Source organism: Branchiostoma lanceolatum, chromosome 1 (genome assembly GCF_035083965.1).
Source record: "Branchiostoma lanceolatum isolate klBraLanc5 chromosome 1, klBraLanc5.hap2, whole genome shotgun sequence".
NCBI classification, from domain to species: domain Eukaryota; kingdom Metazoa; phylum Chordata; class Leptocardii; order Amphioxiformes; family Branchiostomatidae; genus Branchiostoma; species Branchiostoma lanceolatum.
The window spans coordinates 18,903,790-18,923,799 of NC_089722.1; the positions used below are offsets into that span (position 1 = coordinate 18,903,790).

At 40.0% G+C, this 20,010-nt stretch overlaps 1 protein-coding gene across 2 annotated transcripts in view; it reads right to left on the minus strand.

The window, feature by feature from the left end:
- Nucleotides 1–20,010, minus strand: part of LOC136439395 (small G protein signaling modulator 2-like) — a 74,852-nt gene that overhangs the window by 9,581 nt on the left and 45,261 nt on the right. The window contains exons 5-23 of one of the 2 annotated variants that reach the window (XM_066434819.1): nucleotides 16,970–17,134; nucleotides 13,016–13,083; nucleotides 12,501–12,652; nucleotides 11,307–11,444; nucleotides 10,597–10,727; nucleotides 9,844–9,879; nucleotides 9,311–9,378; nucleotides 9,026–9,195; nucleotides 8,437–8,481; nucleotides 7,768–7,876; nucleotides 6,888–7,079; nucleotides 5,284–5,331; nucleotides 3,924–4,116; nucleotides 3,061–3,141; nucleotides 2,428–2,492; nucleotides 2,093–2,238; nucleotides 1,436–1,504; nucleotides 680–922; nucleotides 27–116 (exon numbers count right to left, since the gene is read on the minus strand). In XM_066434819.1, coding sequence (XP_066290916.1) covers nucleotides 27–116; nucleotides 680–922; nucleotides 1,436–1,504; nucleotides 2,093–2,238; nucleotides 2,428–2,492; nucleotides 3,061–3,141; nucleotides 3,924–4,116; nucleotides 5,284–5,331; nucleotides 6,888–7,079; nucleotides 7,768–7,876; nucleotides 8,437–8,481; nucleotides 9,026–9,195; nucleotides 9,311–9,378; nucleotides 9,844–9,879; nucleotides 10,597–10,727; nucleotides 11,307–11,444; nucleotides 12,501–12,652; nucleotides 13,016–13,083; nucleotides 16,970–17,134 — 2,209 coding nt within the window. Of the gene's footprint in view, nucleotides 1–26; nucleotides 117–679; nucleotides 923–1,435; nucleotides 1,505–2,092; nucleotides 2,239–2,427; nucleotides 2,493–3,060; nucleotides 3,142–3,923; nucleotides 4,117–5,283; nucleotides 5,332–6,887; nucleotides 7,080–7,767; nucleotides 7,877–8,436; nucleotides 8,485–9,025; nucleotides 9,196–9,310; nucleotides 9,379–9,843; nucleotides 9,880–10,596; nucleotides 10,728–11,306; nucleotides 11,445–12,500; nucleotides 12,653–13,015; nucleotides 13,084–16,969; nucleotides 17,135–20,010 lie in introns of both variants that reach the window. The other variant, XM_066434828.1, reaches the window with a different exon arrangement.

Consider the following 20,010-nt stretch of genomic DNA (forward strand, 5'->3'; position numbering starts at 1 on the left):
CACCTTCAAAACATATAGCCGTTCACCAAAATGACATTGCCACTAATGTTGTAGTAGGTTCCAGTCTTTGGCAGAATTTCATCCTCATCTACCAATGAATCTACACTGCTAGAATGCTGTAACATCAAACATAGTCAGGACAATACATTTATTACAATAAGCCATTTTAAAGCAATAACAAGTAGAGCATACCCTGCACACAAAAACAACAAAAACAGAAACCCATATAAACATTAAGGGAGAAGAACACATTTAGTTTAGGTGAATATCTATAAGAAAATGTACAACACATACTGTGAACACATAATATTCACACAAAAACAATTAGCAGACAATTAACAAAAACAAATTAAAGTTTAAACTGACCAACAAAACAACTTAGGTCATGCCGATTCATTCAATTTCTTGGTTTTTGGATATAGAGATGCATGACATGCCGTGATAACATTTAATTCGACCAAGTTAGTATCTTACAGTATAACACGGGCTTCTACTTGTGTCCAGCAAACTTCCATTGAATAATTTGAACATTCTTCTCGTGCGCCGTTGTCAAAAGTTCAAATACTAGATTAGGATGTTGGAATTGACATTCATTGTGGCAGGGCTGGTACCTTGGGTGATACAGAATACAGTGTGCAGTATTCTCTATGTATTCACAGTTTAAAGTGTTCATACTTACATCATTACTGATAGTGGAGTCTTGGCTGTACAGCTTGTAGGCCTGGCTGTCGATACTGCTTCCTGACGACAGTTTAGCAATACTGGCAGCCTGCGCCTCCCTGTCCCTCTGTCTGATGATGGCCTCCACCGCCATCCAGTCTGACATAATGTTCTCGTACTGCGAGTGCGCCAGGTCATCTTTCCCTTTTCTCTCCTCGTCCGCGTCGCCGAAGTTGTAGTGGCCGAGCAGGTACGGCCACACCTGAACGGAGATTGATATGACAGATCAATGATGATAATGATATGTTAAATGCAAGTTCAAGCCTTTGGGCTAATTGTAACTAACATAAAAATGAGACACAGATAATATAGAACAGTGTAGCAAATGTTTAGTCTTAGACTAGTTTATCAATGCTGACTCTTTTTATCTGTAAACAAGGAGAAATTAGGATGGAATTTGGTGGCCTCTTCAAATACTGTCATTCTTGATCTGTTAACTGTCACTTAATTTTAGCTAATTTAACAGTCACTGGTCAACCATTAAAATTTCATTATCGCAAATATTTGATCAATAATATTTGAGACAGTAATGTTTGTTTCCACCGTTAAAATTCAGTGCCGTGACCTCCTCCATTTTACCCCAAACGCTATATTTTCCATCAGGGAACCACACAATTTTTGCTAAACCAATCAAGGCTACACTCTTTAAACAAATGACTTAGTGCTTATAGAATAAAGATTAGCCTGAAAAAACTGTATAAATTGTATCACTTACCTCTGCCCTAATCTCATGGTCGCAGCCTCCAAAATACACTAGTCTGTAGATCTCTTCTTCATCATTCACCTGGAATGTGAGCAAAGTTTTAGGTACAAAGTTATATGTGATTTATTATTTATGATTACATGTTATGATAATGATGACCACAGCTAATTGCCAGCCTATTTGTCCAATAAATCATGCATGCTTACACGCAGCAGCGACTGTTCTGAAATGTTCAGTAAAAAAAACCTCACCTCTATCACATGTAGTTTATGGGTTTGTAACCCAGACGACTAGACTGGGCAATGGGATTTGAACCCCAAACCAAACCACAGCTCATCGCCAGTCTCATGTATGTAACAAAACCTGCCTCACAACAGCTACTGCTCTTAGATGTTCAAGCAAAATTAAACCTTTATCACATGAATTTCATGTGTGACACAGATGAATAGACTTAAGGAGATGAACCTCTAACCAATAAGTGAGTGCATGAGATCTAATCGCCAGCCTATCTGTTCTTCCTCGTGCATGATTCACTTCATGCCCTTCAACAGTAACTGGGTTAGAATCAAAGAAACTTCACCTCCATCACAATGTATCTAAATGTAACACATATGACTAGACTGGTCTTTGAGCCCCAAACCACCCAACCACAGCACAGCATTAGCCTACCTGTCCATCCTCATGCATGCTCCACCACATGTCCCCGGTCAGGCCAAACGTGGCGTCCACTGGTCGGTCCTCTGACACGATCTTGTGGTGCACCAGCCCCGACAGGTGGGTACGCACCGTTCTCAGGTGTCGACAGTGGGCCAACCCTGATGTACACATGGGAAAGGGAGTTTTTTCAAGATGAAGTCTGTTGGAAAGACTTCCTTTGAAAAATCCTGATTAGAGGTCAGTACAGTAAAATCTGTACCTAAAAATGCCTGAGAACCAAGGAAATGATGTTATTTAACAACCAAAGGTTTCTAATGGTTTACTTATGAATAATGGTTAATACTTACATCCATAGAAGGCTCTTGAGATGATCTGTTTCTTCATCGTATCACACAGCAGCTTCAGAGACGTTCTGAAAAGTACCAGGAACATCAATAAGCACACGTTATCTTAACCTTCTGCCTGTTGTAGTATGAGGTTTAACCTGAAATAAGGGAGGAATGTATTCAATTCTTGGTCCACCTGGCTTTCGTACATCGGATATAGTTCAACAACATTCCAAAAATTTCATGTCTTTACGGTAACTTTTTCTTAAGAATTTGATAATTTTCATCATGTTTTTCATAAAGTTCACAACATTTGCTGCTTTTAAGGCACCATTAACTTACGAGACTTCAAGAATCATCAGATTGAGTATATTCAAAATTTAAGAGCTTTAGAATTTAAAAGCTTTAAAATCAATGGATTTTTGTAGCTATTAAGACAGATTACAATGATTGTAATGAACAGTTAATGTAAATCAAAACAGTTGATTTTATATGATTGCAAGACACAAATAGGGATTTTGACTGTATCAAATTTCAGTCTTTATCTATAATTTTGCTTTTTGCTTTAATGGCATGATTAAGTTTTATAGATAGCTGCAGAATTACTGCCATGAGGATTGCAAAGGTAAGCAGTGAGAGTAAACCATGCGATACCTCAGCCGGGCACTTATGTTCAGGAAATCACCCGGGTCAGAATCTAACGACGATTGTCTGGTGAAAACGGAGGGCTCATCGCTGTGGACAGGCGCAGGGTTACGGTGAGTGTGGCAAGGTGAATGTGCTTAGGACTGTTCCAATCAAAACTTTAGGGAGGCAGTCAGGAAAATTTTCTAAACTGTTTTGTTACAAAATTCACCTCTTTTCAAAGCTTTAAGAATGTAAAAAATTGAAATCCAAAAAGGAAAGACTGATAAGACTCATGAGATCATGTCTAATGTGACTGCCCCCTCACATTTTAAGTGGAACAAGCCCTTGGTGATAGTGGCTAGAAACTGAGCTTTGAATTTATAAAACATGTCAACAGAAAAAAATCTATGTTATTCTAGAGGTAGAAAAATTAAACGCAGTTGCTTATCAAAAAGAAACCAAAATGTCAATAGTATCAAGGTATGAAAAAAACATTGATACAAAAAGATTGAAATCATAATAATGAGAGAAAATGAATATACAACTGTTACAAAATATCAAACTTGCTGCAAATCTGTGTCAATGTGCATGGGTAACATATTGTCGGGAAACTTGGTGATGTTAAGGTAAACATAACCAGACTTGATATTAAAAGAATTTTGTATCTTTAGCAATACCTAAACTGAAAGAAATAAGGGAAAGCTTGGTTACACTCCTATGTTCCAGCACTCCTATGTTCTGACACACCCTAGCCCTAGCCCTAGCTTGAGCCCTATCCCAAGGCCAAGTCCTCACTCTCATTCTAATGCTAACGCTAACAAAAGCGAGCATAGTGATGTTGGAACATAAGGGTGTCGGAAAAAAGAACTGTCCCCAAAAGCTTAACCCACCTGGAAGGAGACCCTGTACTGTTTAACCCTTCAGAGTCCGTAGACTGTCGGCGGGGCGCGTACACCTGGGCGGTGGTGGGCTGGTACGGCGGGGAGGTTGTCTGGGACCCGCCAGACGAGGTTCGTCTCACCAGAGGTTTGGAGGACCAGGATAGTGGTCGGGTGAACTTGGGGTCCATCAGGTCTATAGAGACTGGAAGGTGAAAATGGAAAATGATGTAAACCTTGTCTATTGGTCCTAACACTAAAGCGGGTATCTCACAGGACTGCACTAAATTGCACCAGGCATATCTATACTGGTTAAAAACTGGTGCAAAAAGGGTGTGCAGTCCAGTGAGATACCTGCTTAAGGCCTCACCAATTCAATTTCTTGGTTCTTGGACATTTCAAAGTAAAAATTTACCAGCAGTCAAGATGAAAAGAGAAGGTTTGAAGGAAAATTTCCTACCTACATCATGTAACTACTCCCAGAAACTGTGTGCAAGACCCAGACTCTGTTTCAAAGTCAATATGTCAATCTTGAATTTGCGATACATGTTTAAAACCAAGAATCAAAAAATAAAGTTGTTGATGCCTTAGACTTAGAAAGTAAAATGTGCTTCATGGATAAAATACTGAAATGTAGCAACAAAAGTACATGATCGTGAGCAAGACAGATGTGATGAACTGGCAATTTTGCTATAGACTTTGAACAGACCTACAAGAGGAAAGAGTCTAGAAAATTACATTAGAACGGTGGAAATTTTGAAATGAACTATCAGTGTCATTTTGGTACCATATCCCTGCATGCAAAGGATATCAGATGTTTACGAAGGTTAGTATCATTGTGTATGTTAGTACACCTAAAGGAAGAAGAGCTAAGGAAAATATAAGAACCAAGACAGCATTTCCATGAGGATCTGTAAAAGAATATCCCACCACCATCAGTACAGTGCTGTTCTATGGTAGCCATATCTTACATTTGAAAGCAAGAAAAAGCAGACTGACACTTTTTTAATGTTAGAAATTCTCTAAATACAACTAACACATACTTTTATCAATAACATGTACATGTAGCTGAGATCTGAAAAAATTTGGGATATCTGGTTAGTCTGAAAAGAGTCCTGACAGGCCCAGAACCAACCTGAGTGTAGAAATCTTACTGCCCAATGTGCCACTTAATTCCTAAGAGGGATCTAAATCTAGTTTAGTCTACTAAGGTAGCAAGAAGGTACCAACTGTGTATACAACATGCAAGTAGGCAGCAGGAAATGGTTTAATGTTAAACACCGAGCTGAAGTAATAACAGTAGACTAAACTAAGAGGAAAAGACTAAATACGATCATTCTTTCTCTAGTAGTTTAACAACACATGCACTGACCCTCATTGTTCACAGGTTTACTCTTTTTAGCTGGCCTGTCCTTATCAACTGGAAAACAACAACAGCACACAAACAAACATAAACACAACATTCAGAAAAAAAAATCACACAGATGGACAAAAACAAACAAAAAATGGCAAAGTTAACAAAAAAGAGTAAAAGGAATGAAAGAATTCAAACATCTAAAACTAACTGTTTAATCATTCATTAGAAAGACTATCTAACCAAAGACCAAGTCAGACTTTTGGTAGAAATTTTCATCACTATCTTAATGCAATGCATATATCATATTAATCTATGGATTACATACATAAAAAGGAGCAATGAAGGAACATAGTAAAGACTAGAACAGCTAGTGAATGCAGTTGTTTGCAGTGCAATCTAACACTTTTACCTTGTACCCTCTGTCTGGTTAGCACACCAAGTGTTCGGCAAGCGAGCACATTTAGCAGACCAGGGACACTTCTTGGGTACAAACCAAGTCTCAGAACATAGTTAACAAAATTGATGTTGGCTTGTGAGGATTCAAGCCATTCAGAGTTGGCTGGAAAATACAAAATGAAATCCATTCACCACGTTAGTAGCTAAAGAATCAGTTGTACAGTTAAGTGAAGCCAAAGGAAAAAGCATTAGTTCTCAAGCTGAAAAATATTCCTCCACCAAACATTAGGAGGGCTGCTGAAGTCAGAATCAGGTGAAAAACACCAGTGACTGTGTGAAAGTTAAGAGACTGAATCACCTGGAAGAATTAGTTCTGTGTTAGTACATATTGTACCATCAAGTGCTGGGCTCAGACACTGACTGACACCACATGTAAATGACAAACCTCTTTCAAAACCTCTACTCAATTAGACTTCTTCAAATCTACAAAATCTAGCTGTTATATATTTACAAATGTCGGCAAAATATGGGCAAAATGGTAGTAAAAGTATGAATCATTTGAAAAACATTTTTTGAAAAATTCTCAAAGTTCGGTTTTAAGCTTTGAATCTTCGGTGTCACATTCTGTCACTCAATGATAGCCTTCATAAAAGAACTGTTGCCAAAATCTAGCTGTTATCTATTTACAAATGTCGGCAAAATATGGGCAAAATGGTAGTAAAAGTATGGATCATTCATGCATTTGAAAACAAATTGTTGAAAAGTTTTGTTTTTAATTTTGAATCTCCAGTTTCACATTTTGTCATCACTATCATTTAAGAACTGTTGTCAAGCATATACTTCAATGCAAAAACACAACACTTTTGGTAAAGATTTTGATGGAATATTTTGCATTTTGCTGTCAGATAGTGGCTTTCTAGTTTCTCATTTGTCTTTCACAGTCACCTGTCCTTGGTGCTGAACACCATCCATTTTACCATTCCCTTGTTTTAACTATAAAATATTTTTCGTTTCTCTATGGGCAGCTACCACCAGGCCTGTCTGCCTGGCTGACATCTACATCTACATCTATACGGTACGTGGCAAGACCCCGCAAGGGGCATAACGCCAAGGGAAATGTCAGGGTCACGCCCATAATGTGCCCTGACTGTCTAAATGAATACAAACACATCCTGTCAGTCAATGTCTGAGTGACAGCTGAGGAGAAAACGTTTTCCACGCACAAACTTCAGTGCTGATGGTGTACTGTACAGGCTCCTCTTGGATTGGTTCAAACTGGTACACCAGATATACCCCCTCACACGACGGCAGCAGGGTGGGGCGACTGAGGGGGTAGGGACGGGGGAGGGGGGGTCTTTTCTGTCTCCTCTTCATCTGGGGTCTTCTTGGGTGAACCAGGATGGAAGCATTGGATTCTAAGAAGGAATCATTACATCCAAAAAAAAAGAAAAAAGATTGAATCTGAATGATTCGTCAATGAACATTTATTAACTAAACTACGAATAACTATACAAAATGCACATTTTCAAGTTATAATGTCAAAAGCATATACAATTGTTCTGAACGCCATCCATAAGCTAACTGATAGTCTTGTCCCTGATGCAGAGCACCTTCTACACAAAGGCAAACCTGTATTTGGTGCTGATTGTCATTAACACACAGGTAGACACTCCAGGGTACTGAATACCATACATTAATCTGTAAACACACTTGTCCTTGGTGCTGAACACCATTCACACACAGGTGAATACACCTGTTCTTGCTGCTAAACACCATACACACACAGGTAAACACAACTTTCCTTGCTGCTAAACACCATACACACACTACATGTGTGTGGATGGTGTTCAGCACGAAGGACAGAACATGCCCTTCTTTGGTGCTAGATGCCACATCCACACACAGGTAACCACACATGTCCTTCATTGTAAATGCCTTCCACACAGGTAAACACACCTGTCCCTGGTGCTGAATACCATCCAAACACAGGTAAACACACTTTTCCTTTGTCCTTTAGAGGGACATGCAAGTATGGATTCAAAAGACGCTTATCAGTTTGTTTGCTCCTGCAGTTGTGCCTTGCCACTTCCTCATGAAGCCTACCTTCAGGTTTGTAGGCTGTGAGAATTCTGAAGACGTAATCTGTGGCCTCCTCTTCTGTGGTGCTCTCCCCTGCCTCTCCTTCCTTGCTATCGGCTTTGTGGATGGTCACCTGTGGGTAGACAATTGTATATTGTTATGCAACCACAAACACTGTATTAATTTCATTGCCTACATGTAGACATGTAGAGATTGTGTCTTTTATTGACTTGGCCAGGACTGCCAATCCAAGCCACAGGCTGCTACTTAGGGTCAGCCTGTGTGTTCAAAACTACTACATTGTAGCTACACCTAAACATATGATTGATGATTCTTTGAACCCCCCTTCCATTGGGGCAGTGATATCACTGCGATTGCACTGCGGCCATGCTGCAGCCTTAAATTTGAGAGAATGACCAACAATAAAGAATGAATATTTTTCATGATTTTTGTGTTTTGTTGTCTATTCAGCTGTACTTAACATGATATTCCAATCATGAAATGAAGGGTTACACAAATCCAATGTAGGTCACAGTAAGAGTGAAATTGCAGTGCAATTGCCATCTAGCAGAATGGGGGCCTTGACATACTGTATGGATTTAAAACTCCTCAAAAGGACATCTTTAATAATAATGCGCATTGTGGGAGAGTCGGATAGTCTAAGATATACAGTTGCATCTAAGTGTGACCTACCTGTCTGGTACTTGCAGCTCCTCTTCTCCGCAGCCTTGGAAACACCTGCTTGGGATGGAGGACAGACAGGAATGGGGACATTCAGTTAATTCTGCAGGGAAGTAGCACTTCCACAGAACGTATACTATCAGGTTGTGTTCCCATATATAAGGTGATATCCAGTGTATAGTTTCCAACTGTAGTGATATTGCATGCATATAAATGGACGATAAGTTAAGTATGAATCATATACTTTCATTAATGGAGATCTTTCAAATAAATAAAACTCTGCAATGTTGACCAAACATCCAACAGAAACCATAATAAATTCTATACATGCCTAATAACACATTGCAACTGTCAACTGAGATATCATGCTGGTCAAGGGTTAAAAGGTGTCTAGTCTGTGTAATAGACTGGGATGGGGCCTTCTAATACCATTGGGATGGTAAAAGGTGTTGGAAGGAGAGGTTGGGCTCCCCCTTGCAACACCGTGTCCTAGACACGGTGAATAACAGCCCACTGCTCCTACAGCCTCAAAAAGGCTATGGGACCTTTACCTGTCTACCTGATTCAAACAATCACTGATCAAGATTGATAGATATGATACCTTTCCCTTCCCTCGTTGTGACCAGAGTGGCGGGTCCAGCTGCCCGTGAGGGAGGAGCCCGTTCTCCAGACAGGACAGGAACGCCAGCAGGTGGCCGCCCTTCGGGAAGTGGATGGGGGGTCTCTGGACGCCATCTTGTCCCACCAGTACTATAGTTCCACCACTGTCCGCTAGGGGAACAAACTATGTATTAGATATATGTAACAGTCAACTAGTTTTATATATCTAGCAGTTGTATTCACCGAGCAACACAGTTAAAAAAATGATACTAAGAGGCCAACTCACGTTGTTGATGACAGTGAAGGTACACCACTTCATCTAAGTTGATGTTTACTGCATAATCCCAATAGATGCTGCAAAATAAAGGGAAAACATCAAGTCATAAAACAAAATAACACAAGAGGACTTTACCATGGATGTACTGCAGGTTCTGTTGCTTCAAAATAATCAGAACTTCACTATAATACATGTACATCTTCAACAATAGACAGCTATTAACCTCATTTCAGAAAAAATATGAGTCTTATGTTAACTATATTATAACCATTGCACAATATTGTCTGGTAGCTACCATAAGCTGTTGGAAAAAAACACATTAGGCTTTGCTTTTGAGAAGTAGGAGAAAGAGTTACTGTTAGCAAAAAGCTGTTATGTAAATCTATTTTTGGTAACATTCACATTCAGGTTGCTGCTGAGCTTTCTGAGCATACACTAGCAAGCAAGTACAAATACCAAATGCGAGAAGCTGAATGAAAAAAAAAGACATAATTCCAAAGCTAATGCGTAAGGTGCTAATCCAAGAAAACTGTGCTACTCACACTCTGTCATGTTTTTGTAGCGGGGAGCTCGGCTCACTACGACATGCAAGGGTGTGAGGCATTGTGCCGGTTGTGAGGGAGGGGGGTGAGTATTTCACAAACACATGCAAAACACAAAGAACAGTGGAAGGAAGGGAGAGAACCAGTAAGTACACCACTGATTAGTAAAAAGTGAAAACGATAAAAGAAAAGTGCATCTAATATCTATAAATGATATCCAAGTAGATGACTGGATTTGGGTTGCTTTGAATTTGCATTTTTTTGCTCTTGAATGTGCAGAGTAACATACCAAAAATGCATTGCTTTAAAGACTTACAAAATGAGCAATAAAAGCAAGTCAAAGCCACAAATCTACTTGGAGGTTAATCTATTGCTACACTACCAACTACAATGTGCAAAAACAATGGCCGTTCATGCAATTCTGCTTGAGGAATCACAGGGTTTTAGAACCATGCATGTGCATTTAGGAGTACAGAAGGGAGTCTGATTGTGACAAAAAGAAATTAACTGACTTAATTTAGTAAATGGGCCTTTTCTAGATTCAGTAGACCCTCTTCTTAATACATGTACAAATTTCATCTTGCACTTTAACTTATAATTGATTATTTGTTGTAAGATTTGCTGTTAAAAGCCATCATAATGACTATCCTCAGGCCAGTACATTACACTACATCTGAGTACTGATTTCAAGATTCTTTCATTTCTGTGGATGGTTTCAAAGAGCTGCTGACTTCCCCTGTGTCCCGTCCTAACCTTCTGTCCGCTTCGCCCTCGTTGCTGTCTATACTGCCATTCATGAGCTGGTTGGGCGTCCACTTGATGGTGAGGTTGTCGGCAGTCTGGTGCAGGGAGAGGTAGCCTGGCACAGGCTCCATGTCTTCCTTCTAGGGCAGAGCAGCAGAGATCATAGTCAGGAAGAGGGGATGGCATCATGTATTACAAATTAAAGGAAGACCACTACAGACATGTGAATGCTGTTAGTAATTCTTGAACTTTATACTGTGGTTTTATGTTCTGCTCTTCTTGTGGTGACCGCTTCACCACAAACAAACAAAATGGTGTTTATATTACTGAACAGTATGTACACTCCATTTTCTCCCTACCGAGAAATCAAATGGCCGTGAACTTGAAGGCATTCACAGTAGCTGGTAAGTCAATTACAATATTAGGTTCTTTAGAGATCTGTCACTTCTTTCTAATGACACTCAACAGCCCGTCAATGGCTTTGCTCTGCAGAATATTCCCAGCTTTGTTAGATATAGCCAACACTATTATTGATCTCTTGCTACAATAATGCCAGTCATTGTCCTTTTCACATGTATTGTATGTCTCTATAACTCATGTAAAAAATCAATGTACTTGCAATTCTAGCCTTCAGGCATGAAATAGCAAAATAAATATTTCTATCAATTCATGTTCCCCACTTTTAAAAATATTAGATAGATATCTATGACGACACTTACGGGCTGCACCAGAACGTTGTTCTTGCCGTACAGGAGCGTGGTTCTGGAGTTCTGGTGCAGGGATTCCACATAGTCTCTGGGGGACACCGGCAGCCGGCTGGCAAACTCATCCGGTCCTCCTGAACCCATCCGCAGGATCTGTCAGGAAGCAAAAAACAGATGGGTACTCATCATCATCATCATCATCATCATGGGTACCGCCCGATAACCCTGCGAGGGGCAAAGTAGGGGGGGGGGGGGAGGGAGGGAGGTCCCAGGCCAGCCTGGCACGGTATAACTCAACGGTGGGAGCAGATACAACCATGCCAGGCAGGGTGTTCCAATGGGGGATGGTGCGGGGGAAGAATACATTTTTGTATGTGTCTGTCCAGGCGTTGAGTGTTTGAAATTTAGGATGGTGACTACCCCGGGTGCGCCCCTGAGCTGGTTTAAGTAGACTGTCAGCGTTTATATTGATATGATTATTAACAAGTTTGTAGAAAAAGGTGATGCGGGTGTTCCTCCTCCTTCCTCCTCCTCTACTTGATTTTCACAGAGTGGATGAACATCAACATTTTTGCAAATTACCACAACTACGGTATATATTTCGCAAAATGATAACCTTTCCAACTGTCAGTTTTTGTTGTTAAAGCCAAAAAAATGATGGTGTGACACCCTAATAACATCCATGCTACAACAACTATGGCCGTGATACATGTATGTAAGGTAGGCGACTTGGTACATATGTAACATGTAGCACAGTTGGTGCTGTCCCTGGTGCTGAATTTGTGGTTACACATATCTATGTCATGGAATAACTACTCTTCACCTTACAAAGCTGCCAATGTCTCTTCAGCAAATGGTAGCCTTCATCATTTGTGATATTTTCAAACTAAAATGACACCACAGAGGGTTCTTGTTGGGTTTCATCTATTGCTCACCTCAGTCGCCATCCGCCCTGTACATGTGCCTGTGCACACCTACTTTGTACACTAAGGCCACACAAATTGAATTTGTTGGATCAAGCAATAGTGCTGAACTGCAACATCAATTATAGAATAGAGTCTGATGGGCAGCAGACAGCACAAGCATTTTTGTGGTAGTTTTAAGTTTGCGTAGAAAAGCTTACCACCCAGACTGTGAACAATAATTATACCACCACAAAAATTGCACATTTTACAGTACATAGTCCAGCTAAATGTTTATGATTCTGACCTTGAGATGAGGTCTTCTGTTTGGGGAGGGGGGCCCATTGAGGTTGGCTTGGTTGGGTATTCTGTGTCTCTGAACCAGCTCGTCTGCGGTGGGGTCTGTCCAGTAGTGGTCGGGGGTCTTCACTTTGGAGAAGTCAAGCGCACAGGGGCCAACTGCAACAGCCAAGTGACGCAAGTATTATCATTGTATGTCAGATATCACAAATACGCTAAATCATTAAATAGAGTAGGGCCTCTTATTTTCAATATATCAGCTTCAAGCTTCTCTTGGAAAAGATCTCTATTTCTAGTTTGTGAAAAGTGTAGCCATTCAGGGCATGTAAAGCTGGTATATTATGTCTGTGTGTCTATGATTACTAACTAGCAAAGAGGTACTGGCTAGCTCTTTATAGTGAGCATTTGCTAACGAGACGGTCTACATTATTTTGTGCGACAGGCTGAATGAAAAGCATAAATTCCTTAAAAAAGATAAACATCAACAATTATAATCAAGGCAATCTTATACATCACACCCACCAAGTAAAGATGCTAAGATGGTTCCTTCCACAGGGTCTGCTAGTAGTGCGTTACATTCATAGTATTTACTGTAACAAGAGAAAACAGTCCTTGTCAATTAATCAATCAATCAATCAATCAATCAATCAATTTCAACTGTCTAACTTATATAAAGCAACTTACAACACACTAACTACTTTTATAACATTTTATAATACAATATCATCACACATAACAATTTGTACATTAACGTTGGGTAACATAAATTCGGGATTTTTCCGATAATGGTTGACTGAAATCAATCTAGCAGAACAATAAACCATCCTTTTTTTCTATAATTCTGTCAGTATCATGTACTATCTTTGCACTAATCATATATATGGTAGATTTTGTCTCTAGTCGTGCTGACACCATAATATTTCAACTTGAATCTACCGTCCGCCGCACGCACAATTACGGTGCTGTCGGACAGGGGGCACATTAATTCGGGAGAGAAGATTCGTCTTGAATATCTTACCGCTAATCACATTTTATACAGCAGCTATTCGTTCCATCCTTGGCTTGAGGAGAGTGCTATGGATATAGACGTGTCCAAGTAAAAAAAATACACGAAAAAACGGCCGTACCGCACACATCAGGCCAGTTCGGGTACAACCCGTGTGTTGAGTCGGTAGAACTTCACTCAAAGTCGGCCCATCGTCATCATCGGGCAACGTGTAACGTTACATTATTCATGGGAAGTTAGCTGGATACCGTAGCAATGGTAATACTACTATGTCCATGTGTTCCTTGTTGTGTTAGGAGCAAACTTTGAGGAAAATATCTTCCTCAGTCCACTATCACACGCAGCATTTAGACAAAAAAGTGTTCCTCACAAACCTTTGTCGTCTGCTTGACAACAGGATTCTGGTTAACAATATGGCGGCGGGAAAATACATGTGCCGTAGGTTGTAGCAACAGAGAGGAGTTTTGATGATTGATCACACTTAGAATCCAGTTGCAGGTTAGCAAAAGAGATTGTAATAAGTTGTCTTGTAAATAATTGTGTTGAGCAGGAAGCGGATGTGACATTTTTCTTATAAACCAGCCGACAACCATGTTGTTTAAGTCTCCCACGAAGTCCTCAGACTGTTCCAATAAGGGACGGAGAGTTTTTGACCTCGTCGCCTTATAATCCATGCTTATCGAAGCTTTTCAGACAGTGTTCTGAATACGTAAGTCTGGCAGGTTTGCATTTCTAGCGGTATTACTTATGTTGCATCTAGCACATATCCCTAAATACCCCGTTTTCGAAAAATCCCGAATTTAAGTACCCCGCGAATTTAGGTTACCCAACGTTACATCTGTTGCAACATGAGTGATATGTTAGCTGAAATTACATTAGTAATACGTTCAGCAATGTTAAACAGCCATACTTTGAAACCTGAACTAATAACCAATCGCCCAACTATATCCGAACAGTAACTTATTACAAACCCTGAAGTAATGTATTTACTTGTAAAACAACTGAACTTCGATATCACCTTGACTGCTTTACTATATATCGTATATTGCATGAGATATATGTACTTGTCACTTCTACTGGCATAATCAGGACCGTTGGCAGCAAGGTCTTTTCGTTACTACTATCATAGCATGAAATACATGACTGTAGGTATGAGGTACAGTAAATGTCTAGAATTAAGGCTATCTTTAACATGTTTTCATTTTGGCGGCCAAAGTTGAGCAATATATGTCTACTGTAAGTGCTTTTAAGACACAAGGATTTAATTTCACGGTAGGGAGAAAATGGAGTGTTCACGGTGGTTTTTATTTTGCAGTTGAAACAAGGGGGTAGGTGGGCAGAGGACAGAACAAGCATTTTTGTGGTGGGTAAAGCTGCACAAACCAAACCACTGCACAAATTTCAACATTTACAGTACTATATTTGAGCAATAAGGCCACACCAATTTTATTTCTTGGTTAACAGAATTAAAAAAAAATGCTAGATTGGAAAATCAACATGAAAACAGGATCTCACAGGAAATTTTTTAATTTGATGCACTGTGACAGTTTCAGGGAGTGAACAGGGTCAGGTGCAAGTTTTCACCCCAGCTTTCTGTTATAATGATGTCCTCATGCTAAAATCTTACCAAAAAAATCTGTTAACCAAGCAATTAAATTGGTGTGGCCTAATAGGCTGACTACTATCATCCTGACCATTTTAATGTGCAACGTAGGAATGATCTATAGCAAGGTATTCTTACAACATGTATGGTCATGGCTTAATGTGCAGTGTATGTGTGAGCTGGTTTCATTTTGGCTATCTTTATGTCCAATAATTCGTATGATTTATTGTCAAACAAAGCTATCTAGGGCAGTATCTGTTGCTATGGCCTTGCTGTATATGGGAATTTTTATTTCATATTTCAAACAACAAAATTGCATTTCATCTTCAGGTAATAACCCTCACTGTAAAGGTGGACTGTTGTTGAGAAACGTTATGAATTTAACGTTGGGTAACCTAAATTCGGGATTTTTCCGATAATGGTTGACTGAAATCAATCTAGCAGAACAATAAACCATCCTTTTTTTTCTATAATTCTGTCAGTATTATGTACTATCTTTGCACTAATCATATATATGGTAGATTTTGTCTCTAGTCGTGCTGACACCATAATATTTCAACTTGAAACTACCGTCCGCCGCACGCACAATGACAGTGTTGTCGGACAGGGGGGCACATTAATTCGGGAGAGAAGATTCGTCTTGAATATCTTACCGCTAATCACATTTTATACAGCAGCTATTCGTTCCATCCTTGGCTTGAGGAGAGTGCTATGGATATAGACGTGTCCAAGTAAAAAAAAATACACGAAAAAACGGCCGTACCGCACACATCAGGCCAGTTCGGGAACAACCCGTGTGTTGAGTCGGTAGAACTTCACTCAAAGTCGGCCCATCGTCATCATCGGGCAACGTGTAACGTTACATTATTCATGGTAAGTTAGCTGGATGCCGTAGCAATGGTAATACTACTATGTCCATGTGCTCCTTGTTGTGTTAGGAGCAAACTTTGAGGAAAATATCTTCCTCAGTCCACTATCACACGCAGCATTTAGACAAAAAAGTGTTCCTCACAAACCTTTGCCGTCTGCTTGACAACAGGATTCTGGTTAACAATATGGCGGCGGGAAAATACACGTGCCGTAGGTTGTAGCAACAGAGAGGAGTTTTGATGATTGATCACACTTAGAGTCCAGTTGTAGGTTAGCAAAAGAGATTCTAATTAGTTGTCTTGTAAATAATTGTGTTTAGCAGGCAGGAGATGTGACATTTGTCTTATAAACCAGCGAACAACCGTGCAGTGTGAGTCTCCCACGAAGCCCCCAGACTCTGTCAATAAGGGACGGAGAGGTTTTGACGTCGCCAACTTCTAATGCATGGTTATCGAAGCTTTTCAGACAGTGTTCTGAATGCGTTAGTCTGTCAAGTTTGCATTTCTAGCGGTATTACTGATGTTGCATCTAGCACATATCCCTAAATACCCCGTTTTCGAAAAATCCCGACTTTAAGTACCCCACGAATTTAGGTTACCCAACGTTACTTGTCACTGGTCTACAATCCACAATCCTGGGCAGGCATGGAACTTATCGTGTCATGTGGGACCAAGTAAAGCCTTAGACGATTTTGAAATTATTAAAGGAATATAAACAACCTAGCAATTTACCTGCTATTTTCTGTCAGGTATTCAACAATCCTGGCCAGTACTTTATTGTACAGTGCCATGCGGGAACAAGTATAACCTAATGTTTAAAAAAATGTTAAAAAAGAAATCTATATAAGCAACAAAAAAAAACTACCTGCCACTTTCGGTTAGGTATTTGACAATCCTGGCCAGGACTTTATTGTACAGTACTTGTGCCATGTGGGACTATGTAATGATGTTTCTAGATTATTGTTAAAGGAAATCTGTATCAAAAAAATAGAACCTACCTGCTATTTTCTGTCAGGTATTCGACAATCCTGGCAAGGACTTTGTTGTACAGTGCCATGCGAGACCACAGGTACTTGTTCTGGGCCTGGGCGCCTCCCGTAAAACTGTTCTGTCTCTTCAGTATCTCATTCCCAATGTTTGAGATCCCCAAGTTGGCCAGTCTCCTGTGGAAGAAAAAAAGTTCTTAATAGACATTTTAACCTTCTCCCTAGTTAGGGGGTATTAAAACCAATATTGTAAAATAGGCATTTCGAAATATAGAGATGGTCTATCTAGGCACAGAAATAACAAAATTTGGGCAATCATTGGACTCTAACCCCCTGTACATACCCCTTGAAGTTTGCACATGTTGTAATGGGAATACCAGTAGTCCATTTTTGCAATGGGGTGATTTGGGATACATGTTGTCTATATCTGTCTGGAGAATAGATTTGGGGTTCAGATATTCACTGTAATGTCTTCTGACCTCAATTAAAGTACTTAATATACTTTGAGGCATTAAATATGTTTGCTAGCATACCTTTATACTAGTTTAGTACATAGTCATGGTACAAACTTCAGGAGGTATGTAACAAATTTTTACATTTTTTTTCATATTCAGATAGGCCGCGTCCATATTTCTAGGTGCGTACTTCAGCAAAAACTACACTTTTGCAAAATTAATAGTACCTCCCCCTGCTGCCTAACTCTGTAACCAATATGAAATGGGGTGCCAAATGGCTACTCCTACATGTATGTGTGTCTAGGCACAGACTTCCCCTAAGACTTTGGCAGGATGTCTTTTTGCAGCATATTTTTAGTCACACAGTAGAATGAGTGTAAGGCTATTAAGGTACAGTACTGGTCCATTGACATTCCATATAGTTTGGACATATTCCAAAAAGATTTTTGCAGTGTGGTTCCTGTGCACAGCCCCATCCTACATGCAATTTGCCTTATACCAGTTCAATACACCACAGGGACTAATCAGAGAGATAATCATCTGCAATCATTAGCACAGTGTGTGGCTCCAGGCTTCTTTCTTAATGATATTTCTTTCATACATACAGAAAGGGCCCAATTACCAATATGGTTTGGCCAGAAGAATGCCGAGTGATGGCTATCTACAATCGATAGAACAGTGTGAAGCAGGTTTCTTTCTTACTTTGTTTCATACAGAAATTTCTTCCATTAGACCTAGGAAAAAATTGTTACGTTGGGTAACATGAATTCGCGGGGTACTTAAATTCGGGATTTTTCGAAAACGGGGTGTTTAGGGATATGTGCTAGATGCAACATCAGTAATACCGCTAGAAATGCAAACTTGACAGACTAACGCATTCAGAACACTGTCTGAAAAGCTTCGATAACCATGCATTAGAAGTTGGCTACGTCAAAAACTCTCCGTCCCTTATTGTCACAGTCTGAGGGCTTCGTGGGAGAATTATATGTACATAGTTGTTCGCTGGTTTATAAGACAAATGTCACATCCGCTTCCTGCTCAACACAATTATTTACAATACAACTTATTAGAATCTCTTTTGCTAACCTACAACTGGACTCTAAGTGTGATTAATCATCAAAACGCCTCTTTGTTGCTACAACCAATGGCTACGGCACTACGGTGAATTTTCCCGCCGCCATATTCGTTACCCAGAATCCTGCTATTTGGCAGACGACAAACGTTTGCGAGGAACACTTTTTTGTCTAAATGTTGTGTGTGATAGTGGACTGATGGCGATATTTTCCTCAAAGTTTGCTCTTAGCACAAGCAGAAACACATGGACATAGTAGTATTACCATTTCTACGGCATCCAGCTAACGCCCCGATGAATAACGTACAAATTTCCATGACGGTGGGGGTGAACTTTGAGTGACGTTCTACCGACTCAACACACGGGTTGTTCCCGAAGGCCTGATGCGTGCGGTACGGCCGTTTTTTCGTGTATTTTTTTTACTTGGACACGTCTATATCCATAGCACTCTCCTCAAGCCAAGGATGGAACAAATAGCTGCTGTATAAAATGTGATTAGCGGTAAGATATTCAAGACGAATCTTCTCTCCCGAATTAATGTGCCCCCCTGTCCGACAGCACCGTCATTGTGCGTGCGGCGGACGGTAGTTTCAAGTTGAAATATTATGGTGTCAGCACGACTAGAGACAAAATCTACCATATATATGATTAGTGCAAAGATAGTACATGATACTGACAGAATAATAGAAAAAAAGGATGGTTTATTGTTCTGCTAGATTGATTTCAGTCAACCATTATCGGAAAAATCCCGAATTTATGTTACCCAACGTTATTTCTTGAAAAAAATAGGGTTGGCAGGTAGGGATTCTCTTTTCTTTTTTCATAATTCAGCTGAAGCGATCCAAAAATATTTTAGCGATGTAAAACAGATTTGCATTGTACAAGTACAGATAGAACAAAGAAGTACACTGTTTACTATACATTCTTACATCAACTTGAACTGTTCAAAGCCCTCATCTGTTAACAGAGTGTGAAATACAGGAACTTTGTTTTGAATTTCATCACTCAGATGTCGGATCGGACTTGTGTCGGATGTCGGATGTAACTTGCTAGCAGTCAACCAAAAAGCAAAGGCAAGGGTCGGTTGGGTAAACAGAAAATATCGGCGAGGAGCGGAGCTTGGGTAGCGGACTAAAGCTAAAGGCTGGACTCCAGGCTATTTTTTCCTAGCACTTAGCAAAATGTTTCAGTCCAAGGATCTGAACACTTTCTACATTCTCCTCATGCGATGCACATCCACGGGGACCTGCCAGAGGTGCCTGCAAGGAAGATGCTCAAAATAGATCAATTAACTTTTCTGTGACCTTTCTGACGCCTAAAAGGAAAGACTGCTTTTGTTCAAAGAGCTTCAATGCATGAAGTTCCTAAAATAGCTGTTATATTTAAATATTCCTTGACATTTCAAAGCATGATAAGGCCACAGCAAGTAATTTTTATGGATGACATCAGCGCGCTCATTAATTTTCGCCTGATTTCAAAATAGAAAAAAGGAAATTTCATTGCCCTCCGACGGTGGTCAACATGCC